Source organism: Rattus norvegicus, chromosome 1 (assembly GCF_021556685.1).
Source record: "Rattus norvegicus strain SHRSP/BbbUtx chromosome 1, alternate assembly SHRSP_T2T, whole genome shotgun sequence".
Lineage (NCBI taxonomy): Eukaryota > Metazoa > Chordata > Mammalia > Rodentia > Muridae > Rattus > Rattus norvegicus.
This window is the reverse complement of record NC_141534.1, coordinates 212,649,078-212,665,918: the sequence shown is the minus strand read 5'-3', so window position 1 is coordinate 212,665,918 and position 16,841 is coordinate 212,649,078. Positions and strand designations below refer to the sequence as shown.

Genomic DNA, 16,841 nt, shown 5'->3' with positions numbered 1-16,841 from the left:
AGCTGTGTAAGCCTACACCACTGGCTACTCAACTTCGCCACTATAGTGTGAACAGGGCTATTGACAAAAGATAAACAAATATGCAAGACTGTGTTCCCATAAAACTTTATTTGCAAAATCAGGCCCAGGGCCAGATTGAACCAAAGGACCAGAATTGGCCCAGCTCTGCTCTAGACTGTCCCCTGACGTATCCTGAAAGTGACCTCAACTTCAGCAAACATGTCACACTAGATCTGGTTCCTGAGAAGGCTCTGCCCCACCCCGTGCAACCTGTGTTCTGTGTTGAACAATGAATTGGGAGCATTTGTAGATCCGGGTCTGCGAGCTTCTCATTTCTCCATGTCCTAGAGTCCAGGGTTAGGGACAGGGAGAAGAAGTTACACTGTGCTTCATGCCACTGTCTTTTTATAGTAAACTTTCCCTCAGCCTTTTGTTCTGATTGGCAGCTTGTATGTGCAGGGCACGTTTTGGCTGCACACCTCAAAGCATTGACCTGTTCATTATTGATGGGTCCCACATGAGGGTGATAGGCCAGGACCTTCAGCTGCTGGATCATGTTGGTACTGGACAGTGTTGGGCAGTTAGAAGATACTCTTCCAGGCTCGTGGTTTTCCTGATGCCCTTGAGCCTTCAGCCTCTGGAACAGCAAGACAAACCCTGGGCTGTTACCTTGTTTGTTACCATGTCCCATGTACAGAGCTTGTGGTACCAGACAGCCTCAGGGTGTGGCCTTACAATTGCAAAGAGGTGGGTACAGTAGAGGCTTCAGGCAGGCAAGCGCAAGGCTCCATTCTTGTAGCCAGGAAGGGGGTACCTCTCCCAGAACACCCCGAGGGGATTGAGCAAGACTCAAGAATGAAGAAAGCACAGCCAGATGTGGTGATGTGCAGTCATCATGGCCAGATGTGGTGGTGCCCACACCTTTAATCCCAGCACTTGGGAGACGAAGGCAGGCAGATCTCTGCCAGCCTGGCCTACACAGTAAGTTATAGAACAACCGGGGCTAGACACTCAGACCATGTCTCAAAAAGAATAAAACTGTATAAGCAATTGGATCACCCTCAGGTATGTCTGGAGTTCTGACACTGGGGCACAACATTGCCATCTATAGGTCCGAGACAGCCTTACGTTCAAATTGCAAAAATAAATGACAAAAATATCATGTTTGAAGTTTACGATTTTATGTGGGCCACTTCCATAGCTGTAGTAGGCCATGTATGTGCAACTCATGGGTTGGACACACCAGCCAGAAGCTATCTGTCTAACGTAACAGATCAGCCAGGCAGTTCCTTCTGTATCCAACCAGGCGGCCTCCCCAAGTGAGACCCTAAAAACCTCAGTCATGTCCCCAGGGCACCTCCCTGGCTCTAAGCCTTCATGGATAAATCTCAGGAGTCAGCCTGAGCCCCGCCCAGTATTGTGGGCCTAGTGGCTTTCTGGTCATGAATCTCAGACTGGAATGAACACAGAGAAGTGTCTGCTCATTCCTAAAGCCACAGAGGTTTGCAGCCCCCCATATAGCACACCCATCATAGAACACAACAGAGTAGTAGGCTGCCTCACCCTGCCTCAGCCCCAGCTCTTGGATCACAAGAGAGCCACAAAGATGTTAGGAGGGTGTGTTTTTCTTTCTTTTTTGTTGGTTTGTTTTTTGTTTGTTGGTTTGGTTTTGGTTTGGTTTTGAGTTTTGGGGTTTCAGGGGTTTTGCAGGCTTCCAGGAGGATGGTGGCCCTGAGACTATGGAGTTCATATAGCCGCATTCTTGCTCCTGCTTCACGTGGCTCTTGTGACAGCTTTGCATTGATTTTCCCAAGTTATGGAACAAAATTACTTCATGTGGCTTTATTCTTTTCTTACGTTACATTTATTTGTATGTCTGTGACACAGCACATGTGTAGACAACCTTAGGAAGTCTGTTCTCTCTTCCCATAGCGTGGGTCCTGAAGCATTGAAAGCAGGTCATCTGACTTGACAATAAGCACTTTTCCTGGCTCAGTCTTCTTTGCCAGCCTATGGTTATATAGCCCACGCTGGCTTCCAGCTAGCTATGTAACTGAAGATGACCTTGAATTTCTAATCCTCCTGCCTCCATCTTCCAGACTGTGTTTGTGTGGGTCTGGGATCTATTCTACCAACTGAGCTATAGTCCATCCCCATGAAATTGGTTTAGTAAAACAGATCAACCACGGATTGGTGTGTCAACCTGTGCTTCTGGGTGTGGCCCCCTTTCTGTTGTCTCAGAGTGGTAGTGGGAGCAGACCCACAATTCCTGTTCTCTAAACCATTGAAATCACAGCCTGATACATTGCAGAAAGAGCCTATGGAGACTGTAGGCTGGATCCTTTCTTCTGGAAACTTCTAGTTCCCCTTACCCTGACCTTCAAATGAAACTCTGTTGCATGTTAACTCATTTAAAATGCCAAGCACCCAGGTCAGTCTTGGCAAATGGTGCTCACAGAGAGAGTGAGCTATTGCCTAGACCCACATCCAAGATCAGCAGTACCCTGCCCTCATTCTACCACCCAGTGCTCTCTTTCCCCACCCACCCTCAGAAGCGCCGGAATGTTCCAGAAGAACCGACCAACAAATGGAAGCAGAGGGTTAGGACAGCCATGGCAGGGGTGAAATTGGTACTTCTCTGTTTTGGGGCAACTCAAGCCTTGACACTGTTTGCAGGCCTTCTTGGCCACTGTGTCTGTCCCTGGCTACCTCTGTGGTGTGTTCTTGGGACATTCTCATCTGTGTCCCCTTCCCACTTCCCACCTGCAGCCTGCCGTGTGTTGCGATGTCACTGCATGGCTGTCAGGGATCCACAGGAAGCAGAGGCAGCTTCATGTGGGGTTCTGGAGACATGCTTGTCACGAGTGTCCACAATTGCTTCTTGTTTTCTTGTGAGCATGCATGCAGACACCTCTGGAATGAGTGGCCTCCCATGCGACATCAACGCCAGCATGCTGGGCTCAAGTGTGTTTTTGTCTTTGAAAGCCCCTCCCCCACACACTTGAGACTGCCCAGGCTAGTGACCAACTGCTCCCCAAGGTCCCTCTTGGCCAGCCGGCTCAGGGCCCAAGAGAGCCTCTGTGAGCTATGTGGCCCTAGGTCAACTTGGCCTTACAGTGCTCTGAGTTCTAATGTGCAGTACACTTGTTCCCGACCTGCTCAGCAAAGGAGAAATAGCTATTATGGTCTGTACCCAGACAAATGGCACAACAGCTTGGGACCTGGAGCCCTGGAGAGGAGGCTGCTGAGAAAGAAGAGTGTCTCAGATGTGGGCAGCTCCCTCTCAGGCCATGCAGTTCTTAGAGAGCAGTGGGCAATGCCATGCCCGTGCAAAGAGGAAGCCTAGCCCCTGAGACCATTCCCTTCTCTGTCACCGTGTGACCCTGTTCACAGGGGACTAGGCCCTGTGTGCTTCTCTCACTGTGCTGTCGTGTTTGCTCAGCACCTTCTGAAGTTTCTCTGAGTATTTGTGCAGACTCCTGTCCACCCACTTGGGGGGTTCCCAGTGAGTGAGCAGATGGTTTCATGTTGCAGACTGACAAGGTGAAGTTGACCTGGAGGGACCGATTCCCAGCCTATTTCACCAATCTTGTCTCCATCATCTTCATGGTAAGTTCTAGAAGGTGGGAGGAACTTGGAATCAGGGGTTCCCTACACTCATCTTGGGACACAGTGAAACAGAGGAGTGAGGACACCCTTCTTCCATCCCTAAGAGGGGATGTGCTGGTTTTTGTGGTGGTCCTGGGATGTGTAATCTGAATCCACTGACACACAGTTTGCCCTAAGTGGGGCATGCCTCACACTGGGATCTCCTCTGTGCCCTCAAAGCCAACTGACAAACCTTAGAGAAACCAGTAACAAAATTTCACAAGATGGCTAGGGATGGCAGTACACTCTTGTAATCCCAGCACTCAAGAGACTGAAACAGGAGGATTGCTGCAAGTTCAAGGCCAGCCTGGGCTACTTAGTGAGGCTGTCTCGAAACAAAATCTAAGAAAAAGAGGAAGAACAGGACATGTGGCTCATAGCTGATTCCAATGACCCAGCAAATGCCTCATGGTTCTTAAGAGCCTCCCATTCCCATTGGCCTCTGCCTTGAACCAACCTTCCTGTGTCACAGGCCACTTGTCACCTTTTACCTAGCCTGCAAGGTTTGGATGAGAGACAGCCACCTAGTCTCTCAGCCCAAGATTCCTATCAGCCACCTGCCCCAAGGGCTTCTCAGGGGATGATCCACCCAGTCAGTCTTCCCAGCCGGCCAGGCCTGACTCCACAGTGCTGCTGGTGAGGAAACAGATCTAGAAGCTGTTGCTTGGCAAGCCACGCTAGAAGGGCCAACGCTTGCAGCTTATTTCTCTATCTGCCCCGGGGGGCCCCTCTTTCCATATGAGGCAGACAGACAGCCTGAGTCAGGCTAGGTTTCCTGGACAGGGTGCACCTCTTCTGGAAGACTGTGTAGGCCTCAGCTTCGCCCACCTTTTCCTGGAGAAGCCAGGAACTCACTGGCTCATTTGCTCTGGTTCAATTCACTGACGTCTGTGCTGCTGCCCAGGCTGTTCCTGAGCTTCTGAATCTCGAGTGGCTGGGGCTACAGAACACACTCTCAGCCTCCCTTTTGAGGGTGACATGGTCCCTCGCTTGCTGAGGCATAACCAGAGAATGACACCCTCAGCCCTCAGACAGTGAAGGGCAATGCTCAGGGACCAAGCAACTCCAGCAGCCCCACAGTCCAGCTGCTCCTAGCAAAAGAACCAGTTATGATTTAGGAAGAGGGTGGGTAGCCTAGGGCCTAGTTTGACCAGAGGCACTGGCTTCTCTGCACTTCTGGTCACTCATCCTGATTACCTTACAGCCACACAACCTCCAACATCACTCGGGCATTCCAGGTAAGAAAAGGAGGAAGCTAGAGCAGCAGAGTCTGCTGCCTGAAAAGGGGACTTCCTCGGAAGACCCTTCTACAACGTATCTCATTAGTCAGAATCCTTTCTCCTGCCTACCTCCCCTGCAGCAAGGCTAAGAAGGAATCCAGGGTGAGCTAGCAGAGGTAGTGAGTGAAGCCAGGGTAGACAGACACAGGTTAGAAACCAGCGGGCTGTCTTTTCCAAAAAGAGTCCTGTCACAAGAGATACAGGCTCACGGCTGATGGAGATGCAGCTTCATCCCTGACCCCAGAGTTTCATTCAGGCATCGATGTCGATGCCCCACACGTGCCAAGCCTGAAGACATCAGTGTGCATGGCCGGCCAGAGGTGCAGAGCACATGGCTCGTGGCTCCCTTGGAGGAGGAGGGTGGAGGTCTGCCTTTGCTGAGTCACCACAAACCCAGAGCCTTCCCCTCATCTGCATGCTGGCACAAGAGACGTCCTTATGGCCAGGAGTGGCCTCTTGGCAGGCCTGAGGGGTGTTCCGAGGAAAACCTCACTCCCTGGCACAGCTCAGAGGGTGGTATCCATGCTTTGTGCTTGCAGGGCATAGAGGGGGCTACAGATGGTTTCCCAGGCAGGGTGTTTCTCTGTTTAGTCACTAACAGATGTCTGAAAAGGCCTGGTTATGGCCCAGAGTGTACAAGGCCAGTCTTCTGAAGAGATTCCAAAGGCCATGTCCCTTGAGTGGGCAACATAGAGCAGCAGTGCCAGGAGCCATGAAGAACCGTGCCAGCAAGAACAAGTCCTCCCCTCCATCCAGGATACAGGGGGCATAAGGGCCAGAGCCTCCCTAGAGCAGCCAAAACCCACACACAAGTGGCTATGCTTTGCTTTTTGAGCCTCAGACATGGCCACCCTCTCCCAGCAAGCTCCAGGGTGGGGTGTCCACACCCTTGGGCTGGGCAGAGACTGGGTCTTATGCATGGACCTGTGCCAAAAGGAAAAGGAACCCAGACAGACGACTGTAGCAGGCGGAACAAACCTGTCACTAGCTTCCCACCCATCTCTCAGGCACCAGCAGTCTGAGCTCCATGGCATGTTATAGTCTGGTTTTGGCTAGCCTTGGGGACTGCTTTCATGGAAAAGCTAGAAGGTAGCTCCAAGAAATCTGTGGGATTGGAACCCTGGCCATATCCCAGCAAAGCTGCTGGATGCCACCATCTGCCTCACCTCAGTGGCTATGAGGGCACCTGGTTCAGCCCCGTACACCATCTGCTATCTTAGTCACCCTAGGTTGGGCAAGAAGGTCTGCTCTACCACCCACCAGAACAGCCTCTGGGGCTGTGGCTACAATGTTCTGGGCTCTACATAGGAGACTAAGGAAGGATTGTACATAGATCTGGTGGATGTTAGGCTTCAAAGGACCAGCTGGTGAAGCCCTGTCCCAAGGCTGGGTGCCCTGACCCAGCCACACGACCTCTCTGATCCTGGGAGTCTTCCCACTTTTGATTCTTGTTCTGTGGGTTGATTCCTGCAGAGCACCTGGCATCTGGTGGGCACTCCAGTAATTTCAGCTTTAGTTCTGACGCAGGAAAATTGGGGGTTAGGAGCAGACGGGCAGGTTCACGGGAGCTCTTCGCTTTCCCCAAACCAGCCCCACCATTCCCACTAAGCATGTCTACGCCTGCCCTGCAGATCGCAGTGACATTTGCAATCGTTCTTGGAGTTATCATCTATAGAATCTCCACAGCTGCAGCCTTGGCCATGAACTCCTCCCCATCTGTGCGGTCCAACATCCGGGTTACAGTCACGGCCACTGCTGTCATCATTAACCTCGTGGTCATCATTCTGCTGGATGAAGTTTACGGCTGCATTGCCAGGTGGCTCACCAAGATTGGTGAGTGCCACGTGCAGGATAGCGGAGGTAGCATGGGCCTGGTGCAGGGCCACCGAGCTCTGGCCAGACCCAACTGCCTCTGGCCTGGCCTGGCCGTGAGTGGCTAGCAGCTAGCACAGTCATCACTGTATGTCTCTCCTCAGAGGTCCCGAAGACAGAGAAGAGCTTTGAGGAGAGGCTAACCTTCAAGGCCTTCCTGCTCAAGTTTGTGAACTCCTATACTCCCATCTTCTATGTCGCCTTCTTCAAAGGCCGGTAGGAACTCCTCCACCCTGGTTCCTTGCCTCCTCCACTCTGGTAGAAGGCTCTGTCCTACCTTGTCTGTCTTGATGGTGGGAGGCCCCCACAGCCCAGGGAAAACAGGAAGTGCAGCTTCCACAGCCCATCATGCTCTGGGGAGGGCTGGCTTTAGCTGGGTCAACAGAGCATAGGGGTTCCCTGGTGATACAGACCCCAGGCTGTGGGGATCTTTGGCAATAGACCCCAGACAACAGCCAAGACTGCAAACTCTGATAGTCCCCTCAGTGGGCCGGGTGGCACAGGGGTGTGTGTACTGAGGACCAGCTGGGAAAGGAGGGAGCCCATTTAAAATCCTGGTGGCTCTGACTAGAGATCCACAGAAACACAGGCCCTTTGGGTGGAAGCTCCTGGGGACTGAGTCCAGCTCCTCCCTAACCACTACCCCAATTCTCCCAGGTTTGTTGGTCGGCCTGGTGACTACGTTTATATCTTCCGCTCTTTCCGGATGGAGGAGGTAACACATCAGCCCCCTTCCCAGCAGCCTTCTGCTTAGCTTCCTGTCCTCTGGGCTTCTGCACCACAGGGGGAATGCTTCCTTACATTTCACACATCCACATAGATTTGTAATGCCATAGTCTCTTTCCCTGTCACTGTGATTAACTTACCCTGACAAAAGCAACTTAAGGGAGAAAGGTTTGACTTCAGCTCACAGCTCTAGGGTGCAGTGTATCACGCCAGAGAAGTCAAAGCAACAGGGCTTGACGCAGCTGGTCGCATCACGTGGCCACAGACACATAGAGCCATGGATGCTCGTGCTTGGTCATGTTCTCCATTTACACAGTCCAGGATCCCATGTGGGGAAAATTTAGCTGAGCATGACGGTCCACACCCACCATCTTGACTGAGACCAGCCTGAGCCACACAGCAAGATTCCAGATTTCCAAGGAAAGAAGAGAGGGGAGAAAGATGGAGAGGGAGTCCTGTCTAGTTTTTGTTGATACTTTTTTGGTTCAAACATTTGTGTTTTTCATTTTACAAAGATTTGTTGATTTCTTTTTTTAAAAAAAGGTTTATTTATTTATTTTATGTATACATTGTTACTATCTTCAGACACACCAAAAGAGAGCATCAGATTCCATTACAGATGGTTGTGAGCCACCATGTGGTTGCTGGAAATTGAACTCAGGACCTCTGGAAGGGCAGTCAGTGCTCTTACCCTCCCCTCTGAGCCATCTCTCCATCCCGATTTGTTGATTTCTTAATTAGTTATGTGTATATATGTGTGCCCTCTTAAGTCTATGAACAGTCTGGACACGTGTCCAGGTTCCTGCAGAGACCAGAAGGCATCAGATCCCCTGGAACTGGACTTACAGCTGATTATGAGCCAACTGATACAGGTGCTGGGAACCCAGATCCCTTGCAAGAACATTTAAAATGCTCGGAGTGGCGCAGTCACCTCTCCAGCCTCCTTTTAATCTTACTTTCTACTGCATTTACTTATCTGTTGTGTGTGTATACGTGTGCATGCTGTAGCACATGTGTGGAGGCCAGAGGACAAGTTGCAGGAGACAGTTCTCTCCTTCCACCTCATGGTTCTCCAGGGCTGAACTCAGTCTTGATGCTCAGTGACAAGCACCTTTACTCACAGCCATGACACCTGGCCTGCTTTGATCAATCCACATAAATTACACATAACGGGACTCATCGCATGCTCACACATATATGTAACATATCTTGACCATATCCACCCCTTGCTCCCTGCCTCTCTCCCAGTTAGCTTCCTTCGGGCCACTTCCCATTTGACCATTTCCCTCTCTGGTTAAAGTAAATTCAGAAGAAAGCACAGACCGCTGCATTCTCTTTAACTCTAGCATGGCAGCATCCACTCCTCCGTCCTCAGCCCTAGTGCTGGGAACATTTAGCTTCTGGCCTTGCCATCTTCTGACACAGAGTCTTGACCTGCAGGCTTGCTCCGTTGCATCTGGGGCTGTCAGTGGCTCAGGTCTCCAGCTACCCAGTCAACATTTCCAGCCCACATGAAAGCTCAGCTTATCAGAAAACAGGGAGTGAGGCTGGAGAGATGGGGCAGCGTTTTCTGTACAGACCTGAGGACCTGAGTCTGGTCCCTAGCACCTGTGCAAAAGGCCAGGCTGGAGAGACTACTCAGTGGTTAAGGGTTTTTGCTACTCCTGCAGAAGACCCAGGTTTGATTCCTAGCACCTGCACTGTGCTATCTATCACTCCAGTGCTGGGGCATCTGACGCCCTTTTTTTTTTTTTTTTTTTTTTGGCTTCCCTGGGCACCAGGCACATACATTGTACACAAGACACACGTGCAAGCAAAATACTCATATGGATAAAATAAAAATGTACGGGGCTGGGGATTTAGCTCAGTGGTAGAGCGCTTACCTAGGAAGCGCAAGGCCCTGGGTTCGGTCCCCAGCTCCGAAAAAAAGAACCAAAAAAAAAAAAAAATAAAAATAAAAATGTACAAAAATAAAATAAAACAAGCGGCATGGCTCCTGAGGAATGACTGATCTCTGCCCTCCACATACATGCATACACATGTACATGTTACACGTGCATATCTCTCTCTCTCTCTCTCTCTCTCACACACACACACACACACACACACACACACACACACACACACGACACTAGAGAGGATACTGGGGCTTCCTGAGAAGGAAACAGTGGAATGAGGCACAAAGAGATGAATGTCAGGCACCGGACAATCCAGTAATGAAGGGTACCTACTTCGCTCATCTGACCATGGGCCCAGGTACCCCAGGGCTTCCTCAGGGTAGGGGTTTACAGAAAGCCTGTAGAGTGTGCTTTGCTTCCTGCATGGCATCCTCTTATGCTTGTGAGGCAAGCGCTTCGCTGTTTGAGCCAATACCACCCTATTCCTTCTTTTTTTTTTTTTTTTTTTTTTTTTTTGAGACAAGGTCTAACACAGCCTAGCTTGACTTTGAACTGACATAGCTGAGCTTGACTTTGAATTCCGGATCCTCCCACCTGCACTTCCACAGTGCTGGGATTATAGGTGTATACCAGCATGCCTGGCTTCTCGGTGGCCCTCTCTGCATCACTCCAGCTGTCCCTCTCGGTCTTTATGTTCTCCCAAGGACACTGAAGGTCACTGAAGCAGGGCAATGCCTTCTTCCCAAAATAAGGTCTTATTCTCAAGGTTTCAGAAGATGTGGATGTGAACCACCCCCCAGTGTGTGCATGTGCGTGCATGTGTGTGCATGCGCACATGTGTGTGTATGTATGTATGTATGTATGTGCACACGTGCACACACGCATGTGCAGATATGTGCATTTGAGGTGGCTAGGGGAGAATGTCAGCTGTCTCCCTCTCCCACTTTCCTCCTAAACCCTTGTGATAGGGTCTCTCACTGGGAAGCTCACGATTACAGCTAGGTTGACTGTGCAGAGAGGCCTTGGTGTCCTCTTGCCTGTGACCGCACCCCACGCTGCTGAGCTAGCATGCAGCCACACTTGGCTCGGGATTCAGGCTCGGATACTCATGCTTGTCCAGCAGGTGCTCTCACCCACCCACCATCTCCCTAGCCCTGAACCTAACTTTTAAGAGGCCATGGGTCACCCCACAAGTTGAGGGCCAGCCTCTCCCTATCCAGAGCCGGACTAGATCTAACTGGCCCTCTGTCCCACAGTGTGCCCCAGGCGGCTGCCTCATGGAGCTCTGTATCCAGCTGAGCATCATCATGCTGGGCAAGCAGCTAATCCAGAACAATCTCTTCGAGATCGGCATCCCGTGAGTGGTACCTGCCACCAGCAGGGACATAGTGAAGTGGGGGGTAGGGGGGACTTGGGTGGACTCTAGAAGTGGCCTCTATGACAGGTGAGGCATCAGCCTCTTTGAGGATAGGAGACATCAGAAACCAGGAGGTGAGAAAGATGGTGAGGGGACATGGAGCAAAAGTCACCCCATTGTAGACAAGGAGACACGGAGTCCCACCTTCAGGGTGCCACACAGCCTGCTGCATGCTGGCTCCTGAGTGGTGGAGTGTCTAGCCAGGGGTTAATCCCCTCACCTTGCTCCTCAGAGGTGCAGGTTCCCTGGAGCTAGGACCTTAGTGAGAAGGTCTGAGAAGAGGCCCCAGGGCTATAGCTCAGCCCACACTTACTGGTTCCCTCCAGGGGTCTCGCAGAGATAGGTGGCCTCTCACTCTCTCTGCCTTTCAACATCTCAAGAAACCAACAGAGCTGTTTGGGAGAAGGCCAGAGCTATCCATTCCCTTCCAACCAGGAAGGCATCGAGCCAGGCATGGTAGCACAGTATGAGGGAAGAAGAGAAAGGTCGATCTCTGTGAGTTTGAGGCCAGCCTGGTCTAATAGTGAGACCCTGATTCAAAACAACAATAAAAGAAGATGCCTCTTTCTGGACACTAACCAGTGGTTCAGGCTTAGAGCAGACAGGGCAGTGTAACTCAGAGGTGCGGTCGGTGAGTGCAGCCCCCACGCCTGGCCGCCTACTCACACAGCGCCCCCTGCAGGAAGATGAAAAAATTCATCCGCTACCTGAAGCTGCGCAGGCAGAGCCCCTCGGACCGCGAGGAGTACATAAAGCGGAAGCAGCGCTATGAGGTGGACTTCAACCTCGAACCCTTCGCCGGCCTCACGCCCGAGTACATGGAAATGAGTGAGTGGTATCCCGGCCAGGGCGGTGGGCTCAGGCCGAGGGGGATGCAGATCGGAAAATGACGATAGATATGGGCATAGTGGCCTGCCTGTGATCCAGAATTTGGGAAGCAGAGGCAGGAGGCTTTTGCGTGTGAGGCCAGCCTGGGCTACATAGTGAGACCCAGTCTCAAAAAACAAAACAAACAAAAAAGGAAACTGATCTAGGGAGATGGCTCAGTTAATAAATTACCTCATGAGCTCTAGAATTTAAGTTCAAACCCTGAACCCACATTTTTAAAGAAGGAATAGTTATGTGTGCTTCTAATCCCAGCATGGAGGAGGCAGACAGACAGGAGGATCCTTGGGCCTCACTAGTCAGCCAGCCTAGCCTGCTTGATGAGGGCCAAGCCAGTAAGAGATGGGTGCCAAAAAACTAAAATGGACCATACCTGAGGAATGACACAAGCTGACCTCTGACTTTCACACATACCTGCGGTGCGCGCACGCACACACACACACACACACACACAGTGTGAGGAGGGAGGGAGGAAACAGACTACCGTTTAAAAATAGGGAAAGGACTGGGCTGGGCTGGCCATGACCTGACCCTCAGTGTTCCTCACCCTTTTATCAGTGTCAGGCAGAGGCAGGAGCGGGAGATACCTGGCCTAGATTCTTGGCTCTAGGTTCTGTTCCTCCTCAGGGCTATAAACACCGCCCCTTTTCTTCCAAACTCCTATTCCAAAGGCTCAGGATGACCAACACATGGTCACCTGCCACACAGTGTGACACATAAGGCTGAGCAACAATTCTTTCTCCTTCTCCTTCTCCTTCCCTCAACAGCAATACCAGCTCCATTAGAGGCTCATGGCACTTGGGGTACCATAGCCACACCCCTTTAGAGTCCTTCTTTGGGTCTGTGATACCTCTCTTCTTCTTGACTCCCCCTGGGCTTGCTGTGACCCCAGCATGAAGCCAGTACTCTTAGGAACGCCTGGGTAAGCCTCATTAACAGCCAGTGGTCCCTGCATGGAAGGATGCTGGGAGATGGGAAAAGCCAGGTGTGGCCTGTGAAGCCTGTGCTGCCCTGGGACCTCCCAGGCTCCCTTCTGTCCATCCAGCCCCTATGCTGTGCTCACACGGAACCCCACATTCTTCTATAAGCATGCAGCTCGGGCCTACCATGGGGCCTCTGCCTTTGTGGTACCTCTGGTGGAATGTTCCCCCCAAATACCTGCATGGATCCTCTCTCTCCCTTCCTTCAAGACTCTGAGTGCCCCCCCCCAATATAAGTTTTCTCTGACCACAATGGCTAAAAAAGTTAGTCCGTCCCTATGCCTAGGCCCAGCTCCTCCTCTGGCCCCATTTTAAATCCGTAAGTTACCCTTCCTTTCTATTCTCTCTGTCTCACAGAAGGATGGAATCCCTGTGGAGAGAAGACCTCTCCTTCCCACTCCTGACTGCTGTCCCCCTCCCTAAAATGGGCCCAAGTATACAGCAGACACTCGGTGCATGTCTGAGTATACAGCAGATGCTCAGTGCATGGTCACTGAATGTACGGAAGAGTGAACACAGACAGAAAGACTCAGGCGCAGGGGGCTTAGACTGGCATGAGCTCAGCCACCGTGAACAGGACTCCAACATGCAGTATCAGGCTTGCCCCAGGTCCTGACAGGGGAGGGACTGTTTTACAGTCTTGTGTTATCCACAGTGCTGAAAAGCAAGGCAGGCCTGGTATGTGACCGCATCGCTCCTCAGCTTTGGCTTGGGAACAGTGATGAGCAGGTCACCTCCAGGCTGCAGCACAGTGGTCAGAGCATTCTGCTCCCAAAAACACCTCCTAGCCACTCTCTGTGTTGGTTCATGTGGTTCCAGCCTGGTTGCTCCCAACCGGAATCACCTTACCTCAAGATTCAGGAGATCATGGGGCTGAGGAGAAAACAAGACTCCAGGCTCCTTTCTTCCCCTGTTCATCCCCACGGCCAGTAGAATCTGGGCACTGGTCCCCCTGCCCCTAAAGTTGGGCCTCCACTCTCTGAGGAGGCTTGGGGAAAGAAGATACCACAGAGAAGTGTCCTGTAGTTGACTGAAACCTGGTCAGTTATCTCACTACTGAACTCTCACCTGAGGCTCCCATGATCCTTCAGGGCTTAGGAATAAGGAGATCTCAGGGATAAAGGTCTGTTATATGTCCAGTAACCTAGCCCAGCCCAGCACCAGGGTGCACTTCTCGCCTGGCTCTCTCCCTCTGTCACATCGGCTGCCATCTTCTCCTTCAGGAAAATCTAAGGCTGGCACGGGAGCTCACAGATATGGATGGGAGGATATCCCACACCAGCTTGAGCTCCAGAATCCTTCCTTCCCACTTCTCCTCCATTTTCTCTTTCTCATCTCCTTCATGATGGATGAGGCAGTGACATTACTCCAAAGTGGAAAATCCAAGGCTACACCTATAACTCCTTCGGTAGAGCATGTGTCCCCTCCTAGCATGTACAAGGCCCTGGGTTCAGTCCAGCATAAACCAGGAATGGTAGTGCAGGCCTGTACTGCCATCCCAGCACTTGAGAAGTGGAGACAGGACCATCGGAAGGTCAAGGTCATGTTTGACTCTATAGTAAACTGGAGGCCAACCTGGGTTACATGAGATCCTGTATCAAAAATATTTTTTTTTATTTTTTTGGGTTTTTTTTTTTTTTTCGGAGCTGGGGACCAAACCCAGGGCCTTGCGCTTCCTAGGTAAGCGCTCTACCACTGAGCTAAATCCCCAGCCCCAAAAATAATTTTTTTAAATAGAAAAACCCATCTACAGCAACTTTGAGTCTGAGCCTCAGCAGATATGGCGCATGGCTGGTCCTGCTTCATTATAACCACCACACACACACACACACACACACCACCTCCATTTCTCAGCAGAGGCATCCCATCCCACTGCCCCATACTTTAGAGCCAAAGAGAGCTCACCAAGACATCTGGGAGACAGTTCCCACAGCCTTCTACCCTGCTCACCCTGCTAACAAAGGCCATACTCAGCCATCTGAGCACAGGGTGACATTCTGCAGCTTCCTTGTTTACCCCCTGGCAGGGAGCACCCTTGGACCAGGTCCTGCCATACAGCTCCTGGACCAGCTCTCCGACTCTAGTCCCTCTGGTGACCTTTTCCTGACCTGTTTCAACTGGAGTTGACTTCAGCTTCTAGGGCTGAAGAAGCCCAGGGGCGTGGTGAACAGCGTGAAACCTGGGGACAGAAGGCTGGGACAGTCTGGAAAGACGGATGTCCTCCTACTCTCCTAAGCCTGATGGAAGAAGAAAGAAAGGGCTCTTGAGACACAGTAATGGGAGCAGGCCTTCCTGACCCAAGGGAGATTTGGGCACAGGGATGGGCCAGGCCATGCACTCGCTCTGTGCTATGGGAAGAGATTTCGTAAGATTGCACCTGTGAACCACAAGCATGCCTGTTACCTCAGGAGTCACAGCAGGGTGAACACGACCAGAGCGCATTTATAGATGAGTATAAAAATTACACAGTGTAGAGCTGGCCAGATGCCTCTGTACGTGAAGTGCTTGCTGTGCAAACATGAAGACGTGAATTCAGTTCCCAGAACCCTTATAAAAAGCCAAGGGTGATGGTGTACTTGTAATCCCAGCACTAAGGAGGTAGAAACAGGAAGATCCCTGGGGCTCCCTGGGCATTCAGTCTAGTCTGCTATGAGCCTCAAGTCCCAGTGAGAGCATCTACTTAAAGGAAGGGAGGGAGGGAGGGAGGAAGAGAGAGAGAGAGAGAGAGGGAGGTGGGTGCATTTACAATGTCTTCTGGTCTCCATGCACACATGCACACCCATGCACGTGTGCACATACATGCACAGACACACAATAAATAGATAATCCAGACATGATGGCACAGTGCTAGACTTGGGAAGCTGGGGTGGGAGGATTGTCACAAGTTCAAGGCCAGCCATGTCGAATTCCAGACACAGTGATTTCTGTCTTCAGTTCCCTAGACCTGGACATTGTCCCAGATGGTAGTGGCTCTCTCCCAAGAGGCCCCATGTACTTGTAAGCAGATCCGTGCAAAGTGGGCTCCTTTGAGGCAGGGTACCAGGCAGCCCTGGTCTGAATCACACTAGGGGTAGGGCACCTTACAGCTGCATTGCTGACGGTGTGCAGGATGCCCCTCGGGGGGGTGCGGGGCGCAGCACAGCTGCACTGCTGACCCTCCGTGTTCTCCCTGCAGTCATTCAGTTCGGCTTCGTCACCCTGTTCGTTGCGTCCTTCCCTCTGGCCCCACTCTTCGCCCTGCTGAACAACATCATTGAGATCCGCCTGGATGCCAAAAAGTTTGTCACCGAGCTACGGAGACCAGTAGCCATCAGAGCCAAAGACATCGGTAAGGGAGCTGGGAGATGGGCTCAGAGCACGTGGGCAGGGGGCTGCTGCTCTTGAGAAGCTAGTGGGCTCCAGGCCTGCGTTCCCTACCAGGGCTTTCCCAGCACCTTCCCAAGTGGTGCAGATCTTGAGTGTGTCCCACTGGTCCCCCATCCTCCAAGATGTGTCAGCTACAAATGACATGTGGGACTATTTGTCAGCCTGTCTGCCTGTCTCAGCCATCCATGCCCAAGCATGTCCAATAGTCTTGTGGTATTGTGACATGACAGTGTCATCTACAAAGTTCATGTTCCAGAGCAACGCAACTGAGTTAGAAAAAATAAAACTCACACACACACACACACACACACACACACACACTCACTCTCTCTCTCTCTCTCTCTCTCTCTTTCTCTCTCTCTCTCTCTCTCACTCATAAAACCTTAAAAGAAATGTTTTTGGAGAGTAAATACCTCCCATTGCCAAGGAAGTATTATCATTGATGCCTTACCAATAAGTTCAAGGCCAGGATGAAACTCAGTGTAGGACTGTATAGCCTGAGTCTCCTGCCCGTGTTGTACATGGAGAACAGGGGGTGGAGAGTGGGGTACATGACACTGCAGTAGTCCATGGCATCAAAGAAGAGCATGCATCCCCCTGGTAGTGAGTGTCCCATCATCATAGACAGTTAAGGAGAGACACTGGGTGTATCCAGGAAGAGTAGAGGGTGGGGAAGATGGAGTTCACAGAGCTCCAGATGCCATGCATACCTCAGCTACAGCCAGTAAGGCTGGTGTCCTCCTTATCCTAAAGTGAGACCCACTATCCT

At 51.4% G+C, this 16,841-nt stretch overlaps 1 protein-coding gene across 14 annotated transcripts in view; it reads left to right on the top strand.

Annotated features, from left to right (window-relative positions):
* The window catches only part of Ano1 (anoctamin 1), a 148,586-nt gene that overhangs the window by 116,418 nt on the left and 15,327 nt on the right, over positions 1-16,841 (top strand). For 9 of the 14 annotated variants that reach the window (NM_001107564.1, XM_087562212.1, XM_087562196.1 and 6 more), the window contains 7 exon segments: positions 3,535-3,609; positions 6,560-6,761; positions 6,905-7,016; positions 7,458-7,515; positions 10,681-10,781; positions 11,524-11,669; positions 15,882-16,034. In NM_001107564.1, coding sequence (NP_001101034.1) covers positions 3,535-3,609; positions 6,560-6,761; positions 6,905-7,016; positions 7,458-7,515; positions 10,681-10,781; positions 11,524-11,669; positions 15,882-16,034 — 847 coding nt within the window. 14 annotated transcript variants of the gene reach the window in all.